Below are 27,644 nucleotides of genomic sequence, written 5' to 3' on the forward strand. Positions count from 1 at the left end.
GTTTATCATTGAATGGAGCTATTTATTATATGGCTGATGGTATATCAGTAAGGCACAAGGCTATGAAGATTTTAAAACAGCATGAGGAAGGGGGCAGTGGCTCCCACCTGCATTCCCAGAGCTTTGGGAGGCCAAGGTGGGCGGATCACTTTGAGCTGATGAGTTCCAGACCAGCTTGAGCAACAAGGCGAAACCCGTCTGTACTAAAAATACAAAAATTAGCCGGCCTGTGGCACACACCTGTAATGTCAGCTACTTGGGAGGCTGAGGCTAGAGAATCGCTTAAACCCAGGAGACAGAGTGAGCCAAGATCACACCACTGTACTCCAGCCTGGGCGACAGAGTAATACTGTCTCAAGAAGAAAAAAAAAAAGAAAAACAGAATGAGGTAGATCTGTATGTAATTCCCCAATTTATATTTTCTCTCCAGATGTATGTATCTAAGTGCCAACTTGAATGTCAAGCAAGCATCTGAAATTTAATAAGTAGAACTCTTCTCCCCTTCTTAATTCCCCCTCAAGAATTGGCGGCACTGTCCACCCATGAGCTCAAGCTCATGACCCAGTCCTTGATTTCTCTTTTCCTCATCCTTCTTAATATACCCCAACAACAGGCCTTCCAGAGGGACCCAGTATCAGTCCCTCTTTCCAGCAGCATCCCTTCCATCCTCATCCAGTCTCCATCCTCTCTAGCTCCTCACTGCATTCTTGCTACCACACCCAGAAGGATCTTTTTAAAATGTGAATCAGATTCGACTTCTGTTTAAATACTTCATTGTTTTCATTGCTTTCACCTGAGCCACAATGACCTTAATCCTTTTTTTCTGGCCAGATCTCCTACCACTGCCGTGACCCTCTGCTGCAGTCACAACAAGCTGTCAGCCTGGGAGTTTTGCCTGACCTGTGTACTGTGTCCCTGCCTCAATAGCTCCGCCCTGATCTTCACTTGACTGGCTCCTGCTGTCACTTGGGTCTTAGCTACAATAATGTTGGAGGCCGAAAGATTGAGGGTCGTGATCAACTCAGTATACCATTGGAGGCTGTATGAGTAAACAGCAAACTGTTCTCATAAATGCATAATGTTGGCAAACTGACAAACTGAGTATGCCACCCAGAAGGAATGCTGAGGGCAGTCACGCCCCCTCAGTCTTTCAGCTTCCAACACAATAACCTCTCTTCAGAAAGACTAGCTCTCATCACCCAGTCTATCTTCCTTGTTAATCATTATTTCATCACCCCGTTATACCATCTTAATAGCCCTGGCCCCTTTCTGAAAATATCTTTATATGTTTGCTCACATTGAATGTCTTTCTTGCTTTCCCTAACTCATAACTGAAGTCTCCATTCTCTTCCAGAAAATGATGAGAGGTCTAGGATTAGAGTTGGGAATTCAGGTCAACCTGTCTGTGCCATCGAACATGACCTAGAGTAACCTTTAATCATATATGTGCCAAACTATTCCAACACCCTTGAAGAAAGAGGACTCCAAATGTGGCAAAATTATTTTAGCAGCATATTACTAACTAAAACTGCATCAAAGAAAATCTTCTAACATCTTTTTTTTTTTTTTTTTTTTTTTTTTTTGAGACGGAGTCTCGCTCTGTCGCCCAGGCTGGAGTGCAGTGGCTGGATCTTGGCTCACTGCAAGCTCCGCCTCCCGGGTTCACGCCATTCTCCTGCCTCAGCCTCCCCAGTAGCTGGGACTACAGGCGCCCGCCACCTCGCCCGGCTAGTTTTTTTTGTATTTTTTAGTAGAGACAGGGTTTCATCGGGTTAGCCAGGATGGTCTCGATCTCCTGACCTCGTGATCTGCCCGTCTTGACCTCCCAAAGTGCTGGGATTACAGGCTTGAGCCACCGTGCCCGGCCCAATATCTTTTAACATCTTATAGCCCTAATTATAAGGCCTCTTGCCTCACTGTACTTTTCTGTCTTGAAGCTTTAATAAAATCAAGTTGGAGGGCCGGACGCGGTGGCTCATGCCTGTAATCCCAGCACTTTGGAAGGCCGAGGTGGACAGATAACGAGGTCAAGAGATCGAGACCATCCTGGCTAACATGGTGAAACCTCGTCTCTACTAAAAATACAAAAAAATTAGCCGGGCGAGTTGGCACACCCCTGTAGTCCCAGCTATTCAGGAGGCTGAGGCAGAAGAATCACTTGAACCCGGGAGGTAGAGGTTGCAGTGAGCCGAGATTGTGCCACTGCAACCAGCCTGGGCAACAGAGCAAGACTCTGTCTCGAAATAAATAAATAAATAAAATCAATATTTTCCTGAACATTTTTCATTTGTGATACCAAAAAACTAAAGCAAACCCCATTACAGGATGTTTCACCTGTATCTTGGTAATTACTTATTTTCGTAAAACCCTGGGATGTGTTATGAAAATTTCCAAAAATAGAATAAAGAAAACATGTTTAGGTAAGTTGGATTCAGTGCTGAAATGGAGCAATGAGATAGTCCTTGGTTACACTGTTAGTGAAAGTACAAACCAATGCCTACCTTTCTAGTAAGCAATTCTGGCATGACTTAACAAGATCCTTAAAAGAGTTTTTCATCCTTCTGCCTTTCAACCTAGTAATTATCACCTTGAAGTAGGTCAGAACTGCAGAAAATGACTTATATACCAAGACATATAAGGACTTATGTACATCAGAATATTTATAAGTGTGAAGAAATTAGAAACAACCTCATTCCCAACAATAAGGAAGTCACAAATAGCATAGGAGATACGGGTATATTTACAGCATTAAATGTGATGTGGTTAGGGAGAAAAAGAAAGAATGGAAAGGAGAACACAAAAATATTCACCATTATCTCTGAAGATGTACTTTTGGTGATTCTTATTATCTCCATTATACTATGTGTATTTTTCAAGATTGAGCATCTTTTCTGTTTTAATACCAAGCAGGTATCACTAATGCTATTCTCCATGCAGTTTTGGCTTTCTGCCTTCCAACCATATGGTAAGAATGAACATCCAGGGTCCTTTATGGTTGGGTAGGTCCATATGCTCAGTTCTGAGTTGTGAGTGGAAGTGACAAGTATCATTTCTGGGCCAAAAATTTAATCACCAGTTAAAGACCCTGCAAAGCTCTTTTCTTCCTCTGCCATGACATCTAGCAAGAGTAAAGATGGTGGCTGCCGTGAGCTCGGGTCCTTAAGTGTTTACCATGAGCAGAGCTCTTTTTGTTGAACCATCAATGACCATGTAGCTTGAGGAAGGAATAAATGTGTGTTGTTTTAAGTCTCTGAAATTTAAAAAGATTTAACATTTTAAAATTTTAAATTTTAAACATTTTCACATCAGCATCACATAGCCTGTTCTGATTGATACAGAAATTGGTATTCTGAAGTAGAGTACTACTATGGCCAAGAGAAAAACACACAATCCAAACACTACTTGAAATACATGGCTTTGGCTTAGAGGCCAAGTGGCAGATAATAAGAGAATAGACATCAGAGATTAGAAGGAGGTGACCCACATTATGTAGTATAAAAGTACTTTGTAAAACTGTCATGTGATAGCTTGGAAAGCAGATAATGTACCTAATTAGCTTGTGGTTTTGGGAGTTTTTTTTTTTAAGTATGGGAAGCAGAAAGTTACTAGCATTTGTCTGTTATCATTGAGTGCATTTAACAAAGTAATACAAGAAAGAAATGACTTTAGACAAGAACTGACCAGTTTGAAAGCAGGAATGAAAGGGAATAGAGAAAATCCAGAAATGTGAACTTCCAGCTTATGGGGTTGGAAGAAACATTTCTCATTCCCAAATAATAAACGATAAAACCAAGAAGCCTGTTGAATAACAAAGACTGATTAGAACTCCGGTTTATGGCGGGGATCAAATCAAGGTGTAAATCTCTAAATAGGTTAAGATCTCTCAGAGTGAAAACAGCAATTAAGGTTGTGGAATACAGTAAACCCTTTCAATTGGACAAAATAGCTCAAGGAAATGAAAGCAAAAGTGTGGCCTGATAGACCCAAAGTATTTGTAATTAAATGAGGAGAGTGAAAGAAGCATGAGGCTAAGAAAGCAGAGAATAGTAGCAACTCTAAAAAGTAAGTCTGGAAAAGAACTGTGGATGTGTAAGCTTGCCAGAATAAAATAGACAAGATGCCTATTGAGTTTTCCATTTTACCAGCTAAATAACCACCACTCCAGACTAAAGAGAACATGACTATTCAAAACTTTAATAATTTTGGTCACAAACATTGATCATAGGAAGTGCACTAGGGAAGCTTTTCAGATTCCAAGAAGAGATTTCAAATGCCCATTCTAGGTATGGTCAAGAAGAATAATGGAAAAAGAAGAATGTTCAACTGGGAAGCGGAGGTTCCAGTGAGCTGAGATCACACCACTGCACTCCAGCCTGGGTGACAGAGTGAGAATCCATGTCAAAAAAAAAAAAAGAATGTTCAAGAGCCATAATGACAATGAGCAGGAGAATTCTTAGAGAGTGGAATCAGGACCTAATCCAAATTCCACACCCTTGGAGTATGGAGCACACATCTACTGAATGGGATTTCAGAATTGCTTTGGCCCAGTGACTGCTGTGTGTCTCCCATTCTTTCCCCTTCCAAGTGTAAGAGTTTATTGCAATTATCTTATTCCAGTTCCACTACTCTATATTGGATGCGTGGGGGTCTCTGCATAAAGAGGAGTAACATTCAGACCTGATGTAGAGCACTTAGGATTCATGCACTTTGAATTTAATATCACAATTGGATGGAACTTTTTGTTTTTTGTTTTGCTCCCTTAAGGATGAGATGACTTTGAGTGTATTTTGTGTGAGAAGAGGAATGAACTAAATATTGGTGGTAAGACAGGAAGGACAGGTAGGATATGCTGGTTATCATACTGACTCAGAGATATCTGGTTCTCCTAACTTTTGAAAAGACAGAATTTCCTAATCATCAAATATATATTTAGATTTAAAAGAGAGATATATAAGCATATATATATATATTTACATTTTAAATAGAGATGGGGTCTCACTGTGTTGCCCAGGCTGGTCTCAAACTCCTGGCCTCAAGTGATCCTCCTATTTTGCCCTCCCAAAGTGCTGGGATTACATGGATGAGCCACCGTGCCCAGCCCAAGTCCCTCCTATTTGAATAGGGCCATGTGACTATTTCTGACCAATGAGATGTGAGAAGAAATGACAAGAAGCACTTCTGGTCATAGCATTTAATTGCTAATACAAGACGTTCCGGATTTCATATTTCCTCCCTCTCCTCCACCCTCCCTGATTCTCATCTCAAAATGGAGTCTCTAAGTGATGAGGATAAACAGAGTCCCCCTGCCAACCTGTGCTGGATAGTCAGCACGGGTAAGAATTGTTTAGGCCCATGAGGTTTGGCAGGTTGTTTGTCACGATGGCATTACCTAGCCCGTCCTGCCTGATAAATCAACAAACAGCAAGAGGAACTTCTAATTCCACATACATATCTATCTGACTTATCGTATTGGCAATGTCTGGAGTTAGCTCATCTTGGACATGCATGTGAAGGCCCCTTTCTTAATGTTCAATATATTAAATAGTCAGTATGTACTTTTGGTAAGTTTTCAAAGACAGCTGTCCTTCTGTAAAATCTCTAAAACTCTAGGAATAAGCAGGAGACCCAATACTTGTTTTCTGACATCCAGCCAGACCAGTCTTGGGTGAGGGGGAAAGGAATCCAAAGGAAAAGTATCATTTTCTAAGCTAGAAATATTTATCAAAAAACACATATGAAAATTTAGAATTGAATTATCAATTTTACTGCCTGAAGTGAACCCCCCAAAAAACAAAAGTGACTATTTCAACTTTGTCCTAAATAAATATTAACATAAAATTCTTCCTGATAGGCAATCTGCCACAGACTATCAACAATGTCTTCTGTGCCTGTGAAACTGGCACAATGGAAATTAAAAAGGTACTTTAAAGTTTTTGAGAGCTTTAAATAGTCATTCTATTTTAAAAGAATAATAGACATGAGGGATTTGTTTAAATGGTAAACATGAAGATTTATCATAAATTGTAGTTTTTAGGCACCATCTCTCATTCCTTAAAGAACGGTGAAAATCAGTACTCCTGAGAATAATATAACTTTAAAAACTAAAAATGAAATATCAGAAGCAAAACTCAAGCTTTTCCTTTTGTTTGTTTTAGATGCCAGGCAGCATTCAACAGGTTTAGAAACTTTTCTAAAAGCCTTTCATTTCTGCCTGCGTTTTAATATGAATTTAATGCTGCTGCCAGCTCTTCATGAAACCTACCATGTCAGAATAGAAGTTGTCCAAAAGTTCTTTTTTTTTTGAGACAGAGTCTCGCTGCAACACTCAGGCTGGAGTGTAATGGCGCCATCTCAGCTCACTGCAACCTCCGCCTCCCAGGTTCAAGCAATTCTGCCTCAGCCTCCCAAGTAGCTGGGATTACAGGCGCCCACCACCATGTCCGGCTAATTTTTGTATTTTTAGTAGAGACGGGGTTTCACCATGTTGGCCAGGCTGGTTTCAAACTCCTGACCTCAAGTGATCCACCCACCTCAGCCTCCCAAAGTGCTGGTGGCGTGAGCCACCACATCTGGCCTAAAGGTTCTTTACCAAAAAGACTTTTACCTTCTCTGAATAGGAATCTTTAATTTTATCATTGAAGTTTCTGCAAGTTAAAAACAGTGAGATGCTAGTAAACTGGGTCTCTTTCCAACTAAACCTTAAGCCCTTGGAGGGAAGGTACTGTGTTTTTTACCTCCAGGCATTCCCCAGCATCCAGCATGATGAGTGATGAGTCACTAACTTTGTATTTACCTCTCTCTCCATGCCAAGGTTTTCAAACTCTCATACCAACTGTTTCCATTGTAAGTGCAAAAGAAAGAAAAAGCTAGTCCTTTACGAGCTCTATTTGGAGAGGGGATGGCTTGGAAGGAATCAAGGGACATTCGGCACTTGCATGAACAAAAATTCAAGAAAAAGACCACGCTCGGCTCTGAGAACCTTTAGAGTTGTGGAGTGAAATGCTACACACAGTGGGAAATCGTTGCTCTTGAAGTCCTTCGAATCTTCAGTTGAGTTTACAGGAATCACAAACTGCTGAATGTAACTGCCTTTGTTTTGGAAATGTTAAGAGTCAAGTCTGCATATTAGCGGGCATGGGGCCACAACTGAATTGGCCCACAAGACCATAACAGGATAAGCCAGCACTGGCAGGGGACATCTGAATCACTTAAGGTTGATTTCAGCAGACATGGCACCAATACACATAATCTATAAACAAATCCTTTTATTACAGTGCATTTATTGTAGTTGAAAACATGCAGCACCATTTGAAACAAGGAAGATTCAGAAACATAGAAATAAGTTTTGTATCTAAAAATAAATGGATGATAAAAATTAAAGTTTTCATTTTTTTAAGGAAAAGCATATTTATTGTTGTCAAACATTTATAGTAATCTGAGTTAAAAAGCTATAGTTTTCAGGATTCTGTCAAGTCTACTCTTCAAAGTATGCTATGTGAGGTTCACCTAGAGAACACTTGACCACATCTACTTCTCCACCTCCATTCTTTGCCCGTTGAAAGTGAATGTTAATTAAATCCTCCACAGTTTCTTCATCCATTTCAATGCCTTCCATTCCTGTCAGAAGCACTGTCCTCTTAGATGTTCCTGAAAATATCTAAGTAGGAAAAACAATGATAAATAGAAAGATTTCTTAGAGCTCTGAATTACAAAACTTTACATTCATAATCTGCTTAATATTTTTTACTTTATCTTAGAAGAGACAAGAAATCTTAGGAAGATTTTCCAAGCAAGAGAATATCCAAGTCAGATCTGAGTTTTAGAAAGAGAACTCTGATGGCATTATGGAACATAGAGGAAAGGGGGGAAGCTCTGGGGACAGTTTTAGAAAAAGAACTCTGGTGGCATTATGGAACATAGAGGAAAGGAGGGATGCTCTGGGAACAGAAAGACCAGGTAAAGAGGTAGTCAGAAGCGGAGCTGGCAAGATTTAGTGACCAAATGAATGTTGGAGGTGAAGCAAACTGAAGAGTTGAGTTCTAGCTTTTAAGTCGGTGGACTAGGTAGATGGTGGTACCATTGGATACCTGAGGAGGAAGAGGAAAAGGCAGCAGGTCTGGGGTAAAGATAATGGGTTCAGAGAAAGTAGGCAGGAATTCTTTCTCATGCTCACTGACAGTAGACACATGAGAGAAATGCAGCTATGTCTCCATGTACAAAAATAAAAATTGTGCCATTATCTGAGTAATTCCAGTTTTAAAAATTGTATACTGAAGTACAGTTTTGAATTAAAACATTCCTTCAAAAGACAAACTCATTTTGCACTAAGCAAAAATGAAGTAAAGAAACCATTTGGCTATCCCTCTTTGATAAGATTCATATAGTAACAGACTCACAACAACTTTATTTTTTGTGGGGTGGGTTTGGGCAGTAAGTTCTCAAAATGAGAGAAAAGAGATGACTTTACCTGATACTTTCTCAAGTGTATTTCTGTGTATGGAGAAACAGTAACTCTATGGCAGGTTTGATTTATATAAAGAGGATATTCTTTCTTTTTCAAAATCTTGTCAGCAACTAAAAGCAAAGCAAAACTCTTTTATATCATAAACATTTTTAACCAAAGTTAAAACTTCCTTCAAAAAGAACACTATTACAGTAAATACTGAGTTAAAAGATTAATTTTTAAGAAATTCTAAAGCCCACTTTGAAGACTTCACAGTACAGAATTTTGAAAACTACAAGACCAAACAATAATGAGGTTTAAAGGCTTCATTCCATCTTGAATTATTCACTGCAGTCAATCAATGCACAAAGGGTTGCAATGTCCTCAGACAGATCTACTTTGAGCTACAAAAAATACAATAGTTTTTTGCAGAAAGTAACCCACTCATCTAACAAGACTGGAATGTTTCCCAGTTTCCCAAAAGCTATAAGTGAAAACTATGATTAGAATACTATAAAAAAAATATTTTTTTCAATATATTCAATAAACTTAAGTAATGATGTTAACCAAAGCAGGGAGGGGACTGAATGTCATCTAGAAAAGCTGAAAGGAAATAAAAATTCATCAGTTTTCTACAACACAAAGGATAGTCTATTTTTAGCAGTATTTTTGTCTTCTAGAGGGATGAAAGGATGTGTATCAAGACTGTAACGTTTAACAGAAACAGTTCTTAGGAATATCCAACCATCTTTTTTATGACTCTTCTCACTCATCTACCTTGGATCAATCAGCAATACGGTACAATGATTAAGAGTGTAGGCCGGGCGCGGTGGCTCAAGCCTGTAATCTCAGCACTTTGGGAGGCCGAGACGGGCGGATCACGAGGTCAGGAGATCGAGACCATCCTGGCTAACACGGTGAAACCCCGTCTCTACTAAAAAAAAAATACAAAAAACTAGCCGGGCGAGGTGGCGGGCGCCTGTAGTCCCAGCTACTCGGAGGCTGAGGCAGGAGAATGGCATAAACCCGGGAGGCGGAGCTTGCAGTGAGCTGAGAACCGGCCACTGCACTCCAGCCTGGGCGACAGAGCGAGACTCCGTCTCAAAAAAAAAAAAAAAAAAAAAAAAAAAAGAGTGTAGGCCTTCATTGGCGAGGATATGGAGAAATTGCAACCCTGGGGCATTGCTGGTAGAAATGTAAAATGGTACAGCCACTGTGGAAAACAGTATGACAGTTCCCCAAAATATTAAAATAGAACATGATATGATCCAGCAATTCAACTTCAGGGTATATACCCGAAATAACTGAAAGCAGGGACTTGGGCAGATGCCTCCTCATTAATGCTCAGAGCAGTATTTTTTTTTTTTTTTTTTTTTTTTTTTTTTGAGACAGAGTCTCGCTCTGTCGCCCAGGCTGGATTGCAGTGGCACGATCTCGGGCTCACTGCAAGCTCCGCCTCCCGGGTTTACCCCATTCTCCTGCCTCAGCCTCCCGAGTAGCTGGGACTACAGGCGCCTGCCATCTCGCCCGGCTAGTTTTTTGTATTTTTTAGTAGAGACGGGGTTTCACCGTGTAGACCAGGATGGTCTCGATCTCCTGACCTCGTGATCCACCCGTCTCGGCCTCCCAAAGTGCTGGGATTACAGGCTTGAGCCACCGCGCCCGGCCGCTCAGAGCAGTATTTTTCACAATAGGCAAAAGGTGGAAGTAACCCAAGTGTCCACCAACAGATGAATAGATAAACAAAATGGATATATAAAATACACACACACACACGGAGAATATTATTCAGCCTTTAAAAAGGATGAAATTCTGATACCTACCACAACATGGATGGCCCCTGATAACATTATGCTAACCAAAATAAGACAGACATGAGAAAGACAAATATTGTATAATTCCACTTGAGTGAGGTACCTAGAATAGGCAAATTCATAGCAACAGAAAGTAGAATGGTGGTTACCAGGGGCTGGAAGAAGAGGTAATGGAGAATTATTGTTAAATGGGTACAGAGTTTCAGTTTGGGGTGATTAAAAAGTTCTAGAGATGGATAGCGGTGATGGCTGTACAACACTGTGAATGTACTTAGTACCTTTGAATTGTACATTTAAAAATTGTTAAAATGGTAAATTTTATGTTATATATATTTTATCACAGTTAAAAAAAAAAAAAGAGTACAGGTTCCGAGTCAAATAGTCCAGCTTCAGTCCTAGCTCTGCTACTTATGAGCTATGTGGCCTTGGATATGTTGCTTGACTTCTTAAAGCCTCAGTTTCCTTTTCTGTAAAATAAGCATAATTACAGTATCTACCCTGTAGATTATTGTGATGAGTCAGTAAGACACAGTTTATGAAGTATCTGGAATATTTATCTCCAGAATACCTTCATATCCTTCAGTAGTTACCTATAGGATCACCTATAACCTGCAGAAGTATTCTTCCCTGTCTGGCTAGATGTAACCTCTAGGAGAGCATCCCCAGATGGACACAGGTTCCATAGCTAGTACTATCTCTCACAGTAGAGTTATAAATGGAATTCTAGTTTATTTTATTTTATTTTATTTTATTTGGGTTTTTTTGAGACCGAGTCTCGCTCTGTCACCCAGGCTGGAGTGCAGTGATGCAATCTCGGCTCTCTGCAACCTCCGCCCCTCAGGTTCAAGCAATTCTCCTGCCTCAGCCTCCCAAGTAGTTGGGACTATAGGGGTGGGACAGCAAATCTGCTAATTTTTGTATTTTTAGTGGAGACGGGGTCTCGCGATGTTGGCCAGACTGGTCTTGAACTCCTGGCCTCAAGGGATCCACCCGCCTCAGCCTCCCAAAGTGCTGGGATTACAGGCGTGAGCCACTGCGCCTGGTCAGATTTTTTAAAATCCAAGATACAGACAAACTAACAGCAAACAGGCTAAATGAATATAGGAATTTGGCAAATTAAAATCTGGATGCTTGACTATGGAAATTTCCACCAAGTTACTGTTAATTTTCAAGACAACATATTATGGTAGCCCTCAAGACCCCTTCCTTTTGTAGCTCTCCCTAACACATCCCACCAGGATGTCCTAAACATCATCCAAAAGCTCAGGTCAAAAATGCACATTGGGCAGGGAGCGGTGGTTCACGTTTGTAATCTTAGCACTTTGGGAAGCCAAGGCGGGTGTATGACTTGAAGTCAGGAGTTCGAGACCAGCCTGGGCAACATGGTGAAACCCTGTCTCTACCAAAAATACAAAAATTAATCAGGCATGGTGACATGCACTTGTAATTCCAGCTACTCGGGAGGCTGAGGTGGCAGAATTGCTTGAACCAGGGAAGCAGACGCTGCAGTGAGCTCCGATAGTACCACTGCACTCTAGCCTGGGCAATAGAGCAAGACTCTGTCTCACAAAAAAAAAAAAAAAAAAAAGCATATTGATATTGTTTTAATGTGTCCAAAGAAAGACCTGGAAAGACACCAAACTAACCATAACGAACTAAATAGTAGGAGAAAGAGAAGTTTGAGGAAATGTCTCTCTTTTTTTTTTTTTTGAGACGGAGTCTCACTCTGTCACCCAAGCTGGAGTGCAATGGTGCAATCTCAGCTCACTGCAACCTCCACCTCCTGGGTTCAAGCTATTCTCCTGCCTCAGCCCCCCGAGTAGCTGGGATTACAGGCGAGCACCATCACACCGGCTAATTGTTTTGCATTTTTAGTAGAGACGGGGGTTTCACCATGTTAGTCAGGCTGGTCTCGAACTCCTGACCTCATGATCTGCCTGCCTCGGCCTCCCAAAGTGCTGGGATTACAGGCATGAGCCACTGGGCCCGGCTGAAATGTCTCATTTTTACTAAATGTGCGTTCTGTATTATTTCACCCTCCTTAAAAAAGCATGTATTACTTTGTCATGAAAAAATCTAATCCATCAATTTTTTTTTTAATTTTGTTTTTTGAATAGTGTCTCACTCTGTCTCCCAGGCTGTAATGCAGTGGTGCAATCACAGGTCACTGCAGCCTCGACCTCCTGGGCTCAAGTAATCCTCCTTCTTCAGCCTCCTGAGTAGCTGGGACCACAGGCATGCACCACTATGCCTGGCTATCTTGGCTCACTGCAACCTCCACCTCCCGGGTTCAAGCGATTCTCCCTGCCTCAGCCTCCTGAGTAGCTGGAATTACTGGCACCCGCCACCATGCACAGCTCATTTTTGTATTTTTAGTAGAGATGGGGTTTCGCCATGTTGGACAAGCTGGTCTCAAATTCCTGACCTCAAGTGATCTGCCTGCCTCGGCCTCCCAAAGTGCTGGGATTACAGGGTGAGCCACCGCACCCTGCCTATCTGCAGCAATATTATTGTTCCTAGCACTGTCCCTGGAAATAATTTCCTACACTCTACTATTTTATAAGGTTTTTTTAAATCCCCAATTATCATGCTAATACATTCCAAATAAAAGAAGTAGAATAGGAATACTTTCAGAAACAACAGAATATGACTGAAATGGCAGAGCATCTGTTAACCTTCTACACCCAGGAGTACCTCCAGTCTCCACGAACGTGATGACCGCACTCCCGGACTGTCTGTCATAGTCCACGTGGTCCACCTCTCCACCTCCATTTCGGGACTTACAAAAGCTCAGCTCTAGTTTGTCTCTCATCTGATCTTCAGGCAGTGTGTCAGGAATTTCAGTAACATTGATTTTCATTTTAGAAATTTCTACATAAACCTGGAAAATGATTTGATGTTCAGAAATATGGATAAGAGAAGTGCCTATGATGAACAGAAATCCAAAAAATTTTAATCATCCTGTTACCTGGAATCTGACTCCTGAGTTTAATGGGACTGGCTTGGCCGTAACCTCCAGATTTACATCTTTTATCTGCACCTGATGTTTACTCATGCTTACCACATTTTGGGCAACTGAAAAATAATTCAGGAAGGAAGTATTAATTTCCAATATTTTAATAATTGTTATGCTTTTGGTTTAAGAACAAATTATCCTGAATATTTTTAATTTTCTTTAATATTAAAGGGTCTAATTTTAAAAATTTGGCAGGGGGTGGTTCCAAGTGATAATGGTCTTGCCACCAAAATAGAATATATATTTTGGGGGGTCAGGGGGAAGGGGGACTGGATCTCACTCTGTCACTGAGGCTAGAATACAGTGGTGTGATCATAGCCCACCGTAACTTCAAACTCCTGGGCTCAAGAGATCCTCCCACCTCAGCTTCCAGAATAGCTAGGATTACAGGTGCATGCCACCATGCCTAGCTAATTTTTTAATCTTTTTGTAGAGACGAGGTCTCGCTTTGTTGCCCAGGCTGCCTGGAACTCTTGGACTCAAGTGATCCTCCCACAGCAGACTCCCAAAGTACTGAGATTACAGGCATGAGTCACTGCTCTTGGTTCCAAAGTAGAATATATTAATGTCAAAGTACATCAGCAAAATCACAATGTAGAAGTTCTCAGGTTCTAGATTCATCTATAAGATGAATCTTTTCTCTTATCTCTTAAGAGATAAGCCTAACAATCTTCCAGAATTCATATATTACTTCAGCCCAGCCACATACCCTTCCTTCCACTGTTAACCATTACCAGAGGATTCTTCTAGTACATTAATGCACAGCCAGAAATTCTCCCATGTTCAGTAAGCTGGGAAAATTTTCATGGCTAAGTGTCATTTGTACAATTAGTCTTGATTTTACTTAACCTTATCATTTGTTACTCCTTCATATGTTACAAGCACTAGAGCAATATATATTCATTTTCTCTGTCTCCTCAAAGATTACATGTTAAAGACTACATAGGCTGGAATATCAAAGAGTGAGTCTTTTTTTCTGTCATACTTAATGATGAATTTCACTTTTGCAAAAATACTCTTGAAATCATTCTTTAAAAAGTTGATAGTCCTGCTATATTGATCACAAAGCCGTCAAGTCTAATTTACCTATGCAAATGGGAGCAGTTTAGTAAAATGCTAAAAGTCACTAGCACTCCAAAAAGCAACTCTATGTCAATTAAAAATGTGAGTGGGCATTTATTTTTAATTGTGTGGCATGAGTTTATAACACTTCACTTGTTGATATTTGGGGCTGCTATTCCAATGTATCATGAAAATAAGTGACATTCACTCTCTGTCTTATAAAATCTCATATGTGTTTATGACAACCAGACCAGATGGCACCACATCACAGCTGGAGGAAGAGAAAAAAAGGGCCAGAAGGCAGGGCCTTGGCCATGTGGGAATTCAACTCAATGTACCAAAATATGACTCTATAACTTGGATGATAGTTTTTTGTTATTTTGTGTTTTTGTGTTTTTTTGCTAATGACAACAGACAGTAACAGAAAATATCGATGAGTAATACTCAGATGATCCTCTTCCCCTCCCACTCCTCCGCAAACCCCCAACATCTGGTGATCTGATGCAGCTGAGAAGGACCTCTTGTGTTTCGACAATCAAGAGCCAACTCCTACTTAATTGTGTTTCAAACCTATTGCTGTCCCAGGAGATCAGGAGCTCAGAGCCTCGTCAAGGGTAGAAGCAATGATGTAGGTGCTTCTTTAGAGAATTCCATTTCCAACATTCCCAGGAAATTGCTGTGCAGAAACCCTGCCTCCCAAATCCTCATTTATGTCTATCTTTTAGTTATATCCCGTTTACCAGGGACAGTCACCAATATGAGTCCTGGACTCCTCTTCTAGCTGTAGCAGTAGCTCCAGGGTGAAGGAAAACACACCAGCGATGTATGTCTTCTACATGCAGATACTGACCTGCTGGACATTTATTTTCAGGCTACAGTGGTGCACCAGTTGTCAGGAAACATGGGTTATAGACTGTCAGAAAATGAGCACTGGAAGGGCTGGGAACACCATCTGGTCCCTCATCACATAACTTAATAAAAGAACAAAGGCCTGGGCTGGTGGCCTACCGAGAGAAATATTGGCCCAGTGGAAGTACATGGACTCTCAGGGTTTGGCTCTCAGCTCTGCAATTAACTGTATAGACTTTAAGCAAGTTACTTATCTTCTTTAAGTTTCTGTTTCCTTATCTGAAAAATGCCTAACATGTAGCAATAATAACAACTACCATTCATTAAGTTTGCATAAAGTGTCCAACATTGTGCGAAGTATTTTATCAACATTTCTCATTTAATACTCAAAGCAGCCTCATGAAGTAGGAACTACCATGAAGCACCTGTATAAAACACTGAGGTTTATAAAGAACCCATCCCAAATCATGCTTCTAGGAAGGGACAAGCCTGGCACTCAAAGCCAGATCCTCCCCATTCAGGAACCCCCAGCTCTGACTAGGGGCCCTCACCATGGCAGACTTAGCAAACATCAGGTCTCATCCCAAATCTCTAACTCCCAGGCTCTTCCCATTCGTCGGCTATGTGCCCTTAGGTAAATCACTTAAACATCCTCAGAATCTGTTTTCTGGGCTCTGCATGTCTATATTTAAAGTACACAGTAATAAATATCCTATCCTCCTACATTTATGGCATTGTGTGAGTATAAAATGTGATAATGTTTCTGAGAACTGTACAAGCTCTACTACCTTGATATATTACTATCATTATTTGGAGGTAGCATGTGGAATAGAAAGAGGCTGGTATTGGACATCATCATAACACCTGGATTTAAGTCCCACAGTCATGGCTATCTGAATAAGAGATCATATTCAAATCACTTGTCTCAGAGTCAGTTTTCTCATCTGTAAAATGGGAATAATCATACCTGCCTCAGAATGTCACTATGAGGATAAGAAATAATATAAGCAAAGTAATATTAGCGAAGTAATAGCTAAATGTCTATGAAAGTGCTTTCCAAATAACATCGTCATATTTTTTAACATTAGTCATACCTTCTTCTTTTTCAAAGGTGATAAGTGCTTGTCCCTTTTGTAGCTCATAAGGAACTTTCGAGCTCACTTGAAATGAACAGGAGATATTTGACAACTGGCTGTCATTCTCAGGAGTTTCAACTGATAAGAATTTCATCTTTGTTTCAGGAATATCCTCTTTAATCTAATCCAAATGAAAATGTTTGATTAAAATCAAGACAAGAAATAACTTAAGTTCTTCCAATGATAATGTAATTTGGTCAACTAATAATTCATTCCCCACTGATTTTAGAACCTTATAGAATATTGAGTATGGTCTTACTTAACCTCTTTAGTAATTGCTTTTTCCCATGTAAGTACTCAGTAAAGTAATCAAATGCTGATCTTTTAATATCATTTCACAGATGAAATTAAAAATACATAATCCTCTCACTTTTTTCTAATCAGTGTTTAAACTGTCAATATTATATAGTGTTCAATTCTAAAGCCTACATCATTCATATAAATAAGGAGTTTTTAAACAAGTGTCAATAACAGACTATCTCAAAAGGAAATCATTAGATATCATGTTTAATTTTCCTGCAAAGTATGAAATATAGTGTTGGGTATAATATGGTATTTCAAATCCAGATAATTTCATCCAAAAAGAAAGACTCCAGAAGTAGATCATTTTATTTATTTATTTATTTATTTATTTATTTAGAGACAAAGTCTCACTCTGTTGCCAGGCTGGAGTACAGTGGTGTGATCTCGGCTCACTGCAACCTCCACCTCCCAGGTTCAAGCAATTTTCCTGCCTCAGTCTCCCAAGTAGCTGGAACTACAGGCATGCGCTACCATACCCAGCTAATTTTCATATTTTGTATTTTCAGTAAAGACAGGGTTTCACCATGTTGGCCAGAATGGTCTCAATCTCTTCACCTCATGATCCACCTGCCTTGGCCTCCCAAAGTGCTGGGATTACAGGCGTGAGCCACCACACCTGGCCCAGAATTAGATGATGTTAAAGTTATCAAATTTACAAATTCCACCTTCCCCAACACCTGCCCATCAACTTTTTAACCATTACCGCAACTTAGGTTCATACAAAACGAGAAGGGACAGTATCAACGAAAATTGTAAGCTGAGGCTGGGCAGGCGGCTCACACTCGTAATCCCGGCACTTTGGGAGGCTGAAGCAGGCAGATCACCTGAGGTCAGGAGTTGGAGACCAGCCTGGCCAACATGGTAAAACCCGTCTCTACTAAAAATACAAAAGTTAGCTGGGCGTGGTGGCAACCGCCTGTAATCCCGGCTATTCAGGAGGCTGAGGCAGGAGAATCGCTTGAACCAGGGAGGCAGATGTTGTAGTGAACTGAGATCGCACCATTGCAGTCCAGCCTGAGCAACAAGAACAAAACTCTGTCTCAAAAAAACAAACCAACAAACAAACAAAAAAATTGTAACCTGAAAGATAAAGGTAGGTGGTTATACTTAGCCGCTTAGAATTGTTGGGATTAACAGATTTGTATAACCACGCATAAATGCACAAATGAGCTATGTGCTTGCATTTCTACTTCCCATGGTTATTTTACATGCTGAAAATGACACAGAGATGAGAAATATTCAGTGAGTAATTCGATTTAATCTTACATTTATTCTTTGCCTGTACACATAACTCCAGTGGAACTTCTGATTACGGTAAGGCTGACATCAAAACAATCTACAATGTCTGAGAAAAGGCAGACTGTTACCCAATAATGCAGAAATACCCAGTGTATGCTGAGGAGCCAAGGCCTTTCTGAAATTAGAGTGAGAAAGCTTGATTCTATGTCTGACCACACTGTGAGAGAGCAAATTCACTTCAGCTCTCTGATCATGGGTTTGGTCCTCTGCAAAGTGGGTCGACTAAGGCTGGCTGGTTTCTAAAGGCTCTCTGGGTTGTAAGACTGCATGATTCTAGCTCCAGTCTGAGAAGTAACCAGAATCTTAACAGAGTCTTCTGCAAAGTCACCCATCTTAAAAACACAGAAAACCTCACTTCCTGATATTCAATATCCTATCTCCCACTTCAGAAACAAAAAGTGTCAATGTTTTAATTTTTTTTTTTTTTAGGCGGAGTCTCGCTCTGTCGCCCAGGCTGGAGCACAGTGGCGCAATCTCAACTCACCGCAACCTCCGCCTCCCAGGTTCAAGCAATTCTCTGCCTCAGCCTTCCAAGTAGCTGGGATACAGGCACCCGCCACCATGCCCAGCTAATTTTTTTTTTTTTGTATTTTTGGTAGAGACAGGGTTTCGCCATCTTGGCCAGGCTGGTCTTGAACTCCTGACGCCATGATCCACCCGCCTCAGCCTCCCAAAGTGCTGGGATTACAGGCATGAGCCACCACGCCCAGCCTGTATGCTTTAATTTTTTAACAATCTGAGTTGTTAAGAAAAAAATGGGTGAAAATTATGTATAATTAAAATACATGAAAATTTAGGAGAGAATTTAAATAGTGAAGATTAATATATGTCCAATTTTTTAAACTGTGAAACTCATTTAAAGTAGCAAAGCACCTTGGATGAGAATAATAATAAAAGAACTCAGTGAGAAAAGTCAGAATTCGATCCAACAGTGATTTGCTAATGACCATCTTTTTTTAGTAAATTTTATTAATGTTTGCTTTTGTAAATCTATTAAAGTGTACCTAAATAATAGAAAAATGCATGTATCGTAAGTACAGCAAGATGAAATTTTACAAAGCTAACACATACGTGATTGGCACACAGATGACAGGCAAAACATGACAACACTCCAGAAACTCTCTTGGGTTCCCTTCTGGGTCCTACCTGCTTCCAAAAGTAACCACTGTTTTAACTTCGAACATCCTGCTTTTGCTTAATTAATTTAAAGGGAAGCATATGGTACGCCCTCATCTGTCTTTTTTGTGTTAACATTGTGTTTATGAAACTCATTTGTGTTGCTGCATGTCGTTATGATCTGTTCGTTCTCACTGCTGTGTAGTTTTCTATCATATGACTATATCCTGCTTCCCTAACTCATTCTATTATGAAGGAATCATTGGGTTGTTTTCCATTTTGAACTATTACAAATGGTGGTGCCATGGATGATAAGGTTTTAAAAATGAATTTTATATAGGCCGGGCGCGGTGGCTCAAGCCTGTAATCCCAGCACTTTGGGAGGCCGAGACGGGCGGATCACGAGGTCAGGAGATCGAGACCATCCTGGCTAACACGGTGAAACCCCGTCTCTACTAAAAAAAAAATACAAAAAACTAGCCGGGCGAGGTGGCGGGCGCCTGTAGTCTCAGCTACTCCGGAGGCTGAGGCAGGAGAATGGCGTAAACCCGGGAGGCGGAGCTTGCAGTGAGCTGAGATCCGGCCACTGCACTCCAGCCTGGGCGACAGAGCGAGACTCCGTCTCAAAAAAAAAAAAAAAAAAAAATGAATTTTATATAATTAAATGCTTTTTCCAAAAACCATGCGTCCATCAAAAATGTAGTGTATAAAATAATTAAGAGAGTACCTGGAATTCTCTGGTAGCCTCTTGTAACTCCGTTTCAAGCTTTTCAATCTCCTTCTTTAGTTGAGTATTTTCCTTTGTCATTTCATCAATTAGTCCCTTAAAAATACCAAACGGTACCAAAGAAAGTAAATAGCCCCAAACTCATTTTTCTGAATGAACTAAAGACTATAAATTTCTCTCATCCTGAGGAAAGAAAGACATTAGACAGTCTCAGAATAAATATGACTATGTGCATAATGCATTTGTTGAATATATTACATCATCGCCTGTCTATTCTAACATTGCCAAGTAGTACTCCATTATATAAATCAGGAAACCACCTTTTACGCTAGGCCAAAGTCATAGAAATTTGTATAGTAAGGCAAAGATTGAGATTAGATCTTCTGAATATTACTTCAGTGCTGCATCAACTCCTCTCTTAGCTATCTGTGACCACGATAAGACTTTTAAATTGCACTGTAATAGCGGACATATTCTGGGGCAGTTTGTTGGTGGTGGTGATGGTGTTTTTAATTATCTGTGATTCCTATAGTATCCCATAGTACACAGCTGCCTTAACAAGCCAGACATATGACCTTGGGGAAGTAGTTTAATCTACCTGGCCTCTGTTCCCTCTTGGGGTCTAATGAGATAATTGCTAACTATGCTCTTAACCTGTTGATGCAAATCCAAGAAATGAGGGTGTGAGTGAGAAAGCAGCTAGTGTTGTAAGCCTTATATGAGAAAGAATAAAAATACGACACTTCTTGTAAGACTTAAATAACATAATGGAAGTTAAAACATTTTTTAAAGCCTAACAACCTTCCAAATTCAAGGTAATGTTGGACAAAGACATACAAAACATGCCTTACCGCAAAACTAATAGATATAAATTAATTTTTAATAATACCCAGTAATTTCCTTTTTACCTTATTTTGTTCATCTTGTATAAATTCAAGTGGCCAATGCTCCTTAAGAACTTGTTGTGTGTTGTCTTTATCAGCTTCCATGATTCCCTAACATTATAAAAAATAAATATTGTAAGCATAGCATATATACACAAATTTCAGAACAAAGAAATAACAACTTTTACCCTTTTATGGAAGAAACATCTCTTTTCTTTGCTATATCTTTTTTGCTATCATCAAAGGCTTTATTGTCATATTGCTTGTATCCAAACAAAGTCTGTATTTCAATAACTCCTTGTTTTTTTTTTTTTTTTTTGAGACAGAGTCTCACTCTGTCACTCAGGCTAGAAGGCAATAGCGCGATCTCGGCTCACTGCAATCTCTGCCTCCCAAGTTCAAGAGATTCTCCTGCCTCAGCCTCCCAAGTAAGTGGGATTACAGCTACCTGCCACCATGCCCGGCTAATTTTTGTATTTTTAGTAAAGATGGGGTTTCACCATGTTGGTCAGGCTGGTCCTGAACTCTTGTCTTCAAGTGATGCACCCCCGTCAGCCTCCCAAAGTGTTGGGATTACAGGTGTGAGCCACCGCGCCTGGCCACTATTTCAAATAACTTTCACATCTATAATATATAAAAAGATTCTAAAAATCCTTTGCTTTTCAACAAAATAATATACAGAAACTAATGAACATTAACGTTCCTTTGTAGTTCATATTCCAATCATAATATCATGCTCCATTTTAAAAGAATACTATTTTGGTTTTCCAACGTTTTTCAAAGGTTTTGATTAAAATATTTAATTCTCCCTATGGTTCTCCCCAAATATAAACAAAGTCAAAGTCAAGAGGCCTCCAACATATGCTTTCTCTACACAGGTGTTCTTACCTGGAGCTTTCACTAACTCTCCCGCTGGGTCCATAAACATGGATTGGGAAGAAATTACATGTTTATTTCTAATAACGTCTAATTGAAGTTTAGCATTCTCTTCAATTATGAATATGGTAACAAACTACAGTAGTATTCACAGCACCTGTGATAGTCACCAGTAGAAAGCATAGTTTCATAGAATATTGTTGCAGATATGCTAAAATAGTTTGTGTCTAATGTTGCTTCTACATTAGTTACTAACCTCAACACTAGGTCTTGTAATATATTGTAATACATTGATGTATATCACTATATCAAACATTTGCTTTTAAAATATTCTGATAACCATATTTCAGTACAATTGATTTCTGGCCAGGCACAGTGGTTCACGACTGTAATCCCAGCACTTTGGGATGCCAAGGCGGGTGGATCACGAGGTCAAGAGTTTGAGACCAGCCTAACTAACATGGTGAAACCCCATCTCTACTAAAAATACAAAAAAGAATTAGCTGGGCGTGGTGGCAGGTGCCTATAATCCCAGCCATATTTCAATACAATTGATTTCCTTTGTAATTCTAAGTATTTTATTTTATGCATTTAATTTTTTTTTTTTTTTAGATAGGGTCTCACTTTGTTGCCCAGGCTGGAGTGCAGTAGGGCACAAACATGGCTCACTGCAGCCTCAACATCCCAAGCTCAAGTGATCCTCCCACCTCAGCCCCCCAAGTAGTTGGGACTACAGGCGTGTGCCACGATGCCCAGCTAATTTTTATATTTTCTGTAGACATGGGTTTTCGCCAAGTTGCCTAGACTGGTCTCGAACTTCTGGGCTCAAACAATCCGCCCCCCTTGGACTCCCAAAATGCTGGGATAAACCACCATGCCTGCCCCCACCAAATTTTTTTTTTTTTTTTTTTTGAAGAAAGGCCCATAGGATTTGCCAAGCTAGCAAAGGAATCCATGGTACAAAAAAATTTAAGAACTCTTGCCTACATATGAATTTACTGAGATGAAAAACTCCCGGATCAAAAATGGGACAAAGGATATCATGATTCTATGTTTTTAGATACACATTAATAAACAGTCTGCAATATAATTTTCCAAGATTTCAAGTGGCTAAATTCTCAATATTCTTGAAAGAGAAATAAAAGACATCTATTCCTCCTTAAAAATAAAATAGAAGACTAGCAAATACTTAGCCATGTCTCAGTTTAGTTAGAGGAGTATCAAAAAAAAAAAAAAAAAAAAAAGAGGAGAGTCGCATAACACCCAGATCTTGGTTTCTAATAATATTCTTCAATATAAGAAACCAGGGCTCATTGGAGCAATGGCTGATTCTGGGTCTGGGGCATAAAATATACAAAATAAGCCTGGAATATCTTGTAGAGCTAGAAAAGTAAAAAGCGCTAAAACACACGCACAGACACATACAATATGATGGAAGTGTGTGAAAGGGACATGGGGAGCCAACTGAAAGAGCTCCAGTGGCCAAAGGTACACACAGATAATTGATCAAGTAAGTAAATATATGGAGGATAATAGGAGCCAAGTTTTTCACCATTAAGAAGATAATTATAAATATGGAAAGGGAGAAAACGAGAATAAATACTGTTGATTGGAACTAGATTTCAATGTAATCCTACAGCTGTGGTTTCTGATTGATGAGATAGATAGATAGATAGATAGATAGATAGATAGATAGATAGACAGACAGACAGACAGACAGACAGAAATGCCTGTGTGTGATTACCTGGGTGGGGTGGTGCATGCCTGTAATCCTAGCTACTTGGGAGGCTGAGGCAGGAGAATCGCTTGAACCCTGGAGCTGGAGGTTGCAGTGAGCTGAGATTGAGCCACGGCACTCCAGCCTGGGCAACAGAGTGAGTCTCCATCTCAGAAAAAAAAAAAAAAAAAAGAAATGCCTATGTGTGTATTTTGGATATATACAAATATGTATATACCCTAGTTCTGTCTGTTGAGAAGGCCTGGGAGAGTAGATGGAACCACAATGAGCAATGAGCACACTCAGCACCCAGACTTTGGTTTCTAATACTATTCTCCACTAAAAGGAACCAGGACTCTTTAGAGAAATGGTTGATCCCAAAACCAGGATGGAAAAACTGCAAGATGAGCCTGGGACATCTTATGATGCCAAAAAGCAAGGAGATGCTTAAAGAATGATGACGTGTCGGAAGGACACAGAATCCACCTTGAGATGGTTTTCAGTGGCCAAATCTGGGGATAAATTAAAGATTAAAATAGATAATGGTAGTAATGATTAAATCTGTTGATTAAAGTAAAAAACTGAGTCCAGATAAATTAGAAATGTTGGTGAAGAAAGGAATTTTTAGTTACCTTCAAAATAGTTCCCCACAAAATGTTTATTAATTTCAAAGAAGAAAAGAGTAACTTTATACTGGAGAAGTCTGGCAGACATCAACATAATGAGATAATAAAAGTAAATAATAGAATAAATCAAAATAACGTAACATATTACAAGGTGCACTGAGAACACAATGTAACTTCGACGATAGTCCTGCCAAAGATGCATAATCTGAATCTAAGCATGAAGAAACATCAAACTCAAACAACTGCCCTGTTCTCTTCAAAAGTTTCAAGTTCAAAAGACAAGGAAAGACTAAGAAACGTCCACACTGAAGGGGACTAAAGAGACATCACAACTAAATAGAAAGCATGATCCTCAACTGGATCCTTTTGCTATCATTGGGGCTCAGAAACTGATACCCTAAAGTATAGCACTTTGACATCCTGAACTGAAGATGGCTCAAGGTCTCTCTGACCTCCCTCCCCTCCTCTGTCTCTCCCAAAGCACAGCATGAAGGTGCACTAATGTTTTCTTATCTGCCTAATTGTGGAACCTGACAGAAAACAGAACAATTACCTGTAGTCCCTTCCCTGAGTTTTTTCTGAATTCATATCACAGAAAGAAGACTGAAGTCTGTCAACAAACCTGGACAGATATTTGTTACAACCACTGTCTGCTCTGCAAGCCCAACAGGCTTTGTACAAGGCCATTGTGTGTTCTTCGAGTCCCTTGAATTCCCTTAGAAATCATTTACTAACCCCCTATAATCATTCACGTTTCCCCATCTCCCTTTCCCCTAAAAAGTAGGGAATATAACCATCTGTACCCCATTGTGCAGTATAATCACTATGTGATTTTTCCCCTGTGCACATTAATAAATGTGTATGCCATTTCTCCTATTTAATCTGCCTTTGCCCTTCAGAGAGCAAAGAGGAAGTTTTCCTTTGACCCCTATACTATCCAAGACATTATCAGGACAACTGGTGAAATTCATATTGGATCTGATTATTAAATTGTAGTAAGGTAGCACTCCACATTCCTGATTTTGATGACTGTATTGTGGTTACATCGGAGCACATCTTTTTTGTAGGAAATATATACTCAAGTATATAATGAAAGATGATAGGTCACCAGATAGGAAATTTATTCTTAAATAATTTAGGAAAAGGAAAAGTTGTTTTATTGTACTTGCAACTTTTCTGTAAGTTTGAGATGGTTTGAGACGATATATATATATATATACACACACACACATATATACACATATATATTTAAACCACATCTCTATCTCTCACACATACACACACACACACACACAGAGCATACATATATATCGCTATTGTATCAACAACTGCAAAATCTTCCTAATGGTCAGCCATGGTCTGATGCATTCTAATTCCAACTCACTTTCCAGTCTTATTTAGTCAATTCCTCAACCCAGTTCCCTAACCACACTGAACACGTGGATAGTTCCTTTTCTTTCCTCTGTCCCTCAAACTGTCACATCCTTCCTCCTCTCCCAACCTTAATCTCCATCTAATGAAATCTTACTGTTCTTCAAGGTCCATTCCAAATTTTCCCCAAGTTCCCAAAGCCTTTTCTGATTCCCCTAAAGGATGTTACTCCCCCTCCTTTATCTCTTTTGCGGCACTTTAATTATGTGTGTACCTGTGTCATTTTCCATGACACGTCAGTAAAGATGTTGAGGGCTGGGACCATGTCTACTCCTCCCTGCAGACCTTCAGAGCACTTTCTCAGTATAAGCTAACACATTGAAAACACTCAATTTAGATAATTATGTGGGATCTTCAGTATTTGTTGGACTCAGGACATCACGTGCATATGAAGTCCTCTCATTACATTTCAGAAGACAGAAACTGCAATGTTATTTAATTGCTTTTTATCTTTATTGTTGTGACAATGCCAATCTTCCTAAGAGCCTGTAATAAAGGTTCTCAGCATAAATGGTCTACTATCTGACACCCCAAGAACCGTTTTGGCATCTTTACCGTCTGGATACTTTTGCTCTATGCATGAGTGGGATGTATGGTCATTCCTTTTATGCAATCATGTAGTAGGCAAAACAATGGCTCCCTCCAAGATGTCCACATCCTAATCCCAAGAATCTGTGATTACGTTTGTTTACATTGCAAATGAGAATTAAGGCTGCAGATTGAATTAAGGTTGCTAATCAGCTTGCTTTTAAATATGGAGAGCATCCTGGATTATCTGTGGGGGCCCACTGTAATCATGAAGATACTTAAAAGTGAAAGCGGAAGACAGAAGAGAGTCAAGAGTGCGATGTGAACCCAGAACTCTCAGAGGTGCAATGTTGCTGGCCCTGAAGATGGAGGAAGGACTACTGAGCCAAATGAGGTAGGTGACCTCCGGAAGATGGAAAGGGGATTCACCCCAAGAGCTTCCAGAAAGGAAGGCAACCCTGCCAACACTTTGATTTTAACCCAGTGAGACCTCAGCAGGGCTGCTACGGAATCCTAAGATAGTAAATTGTGTGTGTGAGAGTGTGTGTGTGTATGTGTGCGCGCGCGCGTTCCTATGTGTTTAAGCCACTAAATCCATGTAATTTGTTATGGCAGCGAATAAAAAAAAAAACTAATACAAATCACCATCACCGTATTTCCCTAAGTATAATCATATCACTGCGGTGCCAGGCCGTGTAGAATCGAATCTTCCTATATGCATGCCTGGCAGCAAAAAGAAAGGCAATAGAACGCCTGCCTGTTGTACAGACTGGAAACAGTATTCTCCTTAGGATGTCTCCTTCAAGAAAAACCTTGCCTATTCTGAAATGCCAGCCATGAATGCACAACACTGCCCCTGCTAAGAACCGTTTTCTTAAGAAATCCGTTTTCCGAAGAACTATCTCTAGAGACACTCCGAGAAAACAGCGAGGAAACACAAATAACTTTGTTTCAATTTCCTGAATGAAGCAAAGCAAACGAGATAGGGCTCGAAGCCCTGACGGCCCAGAGACTGCACAGCCGGCCCAGGAGCAGGTACGCCCCCTCGAAGGCGGCGTGGCCTCTGCGACCTTCCTGCGGGCAGCTCCCGGGAGCAGGAGCGGCGTGGCCTCTGCGACCTGCCTGCGGGCAGCTCCCGGGAGCAGGATCTCAACCTTGGCGCTGTCCCACTCCCGTCGGCGCTGAGGTCCCCCGCCTCCCTTTCCACCCCCGGCTCTCCAGCCCGGGACTGCCAGCGGCGGGAGTGGCAGCCGGGAAAGGGACTCCCTACTCACCCGCCTCCGCCCGCCGAGCGCAGCTCGCCGAGGCCCAGCGCGCCTGCTCTTCCCGGAAAACAGCAGCGACCGGGACGTCGGAACCCCAGTAGGCACCGGGAGGGGAAGGGTCAGGCTGTCGAAACTGGCGCTGCCTCCTGCGGAAGCGCCTCGGGAGAGCTGGGGGTAGTCCTGAGGAGGTGGGCCTCGCAGGAACAGCTCGGGTCCCTGCCAAGGGAAAAAGTGAAAAATAAAACTGCTTTAACGGCGATTTTTCTTTAGCACTTCACCGCTGCTCAAATACTAAATCTGGTGTCTCCAATGATGAGTCACTAACAGAAAAAAAAAAGAACTGATTTCACTTTCGATTTTTAGAAAGGGGTGGTTTTGCGGAGAAAAGCAGAAGTATCCCTAAAGTTTCCGTACACACTTGATTTTAGGGAATGTTTTCTAAAACCAATTTTTGCATGTATTTTACAAGGCATGTAGGAAAAGTGGATAGAAACCAAATAAAGTCAAAGCAGGAATCGCTCTTCAGATTGTAACTCTTGTAATTTCTTAGTC

At 40.4% G+C, this 27,644-nt stretch overlaps 2 protein-coding genes across 2 annotated transcripts; one reads left to right on the top strand and one right to left on the bottom strand.

Moving 5' to 3' along the window:
* Positions 1–7,248: 7,248 nt before the first annotated feature.
* NMI (N-myc and STAT interactor) lies at positions 7,249–27,406 on the bottom strand. The gene is made up of 8 exons (XM_010382504.2): positions 27,102–27,406; positions 20,674–20,760; positions 19,766–19,861; positions 16,279–16,441; positions 13,226–13,332; positions 12,952–13,138; positions 8,468–8,574; positions 7,249–7,657 (listed from the first exon to the last, which is right to left on the bottom strand). The coding sequence occupies exons 2-8, from the start codon at positions 20,752–20,754 to the stop codon at positions 7,475–7,477; spliced, it is 924 nt and encodes a 307-aa protein (XP_010380806.1). The 5' UTR covers positions 20,755–20,760; positions 27,102–27,406; the 3' UTR covers positions 7,249–7,474.
* On the top strand, positions 26,185–27,221 carry LOC115893230. The gene is made up of 2 exons (XM_030916637.1): positions 26,185–26,221; positions 26,797–27,221. The coding sequence occupies exons 1-2, from the start codon at positions 26,193–26,195 to the stop codon at positions 27,191–27,193; spliced, it is 426 nt and encodes a 141-aa protein (XP_030772497.1). The 5' UTR covers positions 26,185–26,192; the 3' UTR covers positions 27,194–27,221.
* Positions 27,407–27,644: the final 238 nt, after the last annotated feature.

The sequence above is a fragment of the Rhinopithecus roxellana genome, chromosome 14 (assembly GCF_007565055.1).
Source record: "Rhinopithecus roxellana isolate Shanxi Qingling chromosome 14, ASM756505v1, whole genome shotgun sequence".
Classification (NCBI taxonomy): Eukaryota; Metazoa; Chordata; class Mammalia; order Primates; family Cercopithecidae; genus Rhinopithecus; species Rhinopithecus roxellana.

What these genes read in the sequence shown, in the direction of transcription:
- LOC115893230 (XM_030916637.1), top strand. Translation starts at nt 26,193, where the DNA reads ATGGAGGAAGGACTACTGAGCCAAATGAG. An exon ending in GGACTACTGAGCCAAATGAG is followed by an intron (nt 26,222 to 26,796) that starts GTAGGTGACCTC and finishes TCCTGAATGAAG; the next exon opens with CAAAGCAAACGAGATAGGGC.
- NMI (XM_010382504.2), bottom strand. Translation starts at nt 20,754, where the DNA reads ATGGAAGCTGATAAAGACAACACACAACAAGTTCTTAAGGAGCATTGG. An exon ending in TACAAGATGAACAAAATAAG is followed by an intron (nt 19,862 to 20,673) that starts GTAAAAAGGAAA and finishes GGTATTTTTAAG; the next exon opens with GGACTAATTGATGAAATGAC. An exon ending in CACCTTTGAAAAAGAAGAAG is followed by an intron (nt 13,333 to 16,278) that starts GTATGACTAATG and finishes ATTATTTTTCAG; the next exon opens with TTGCCCAAAATGTGGTAAGC.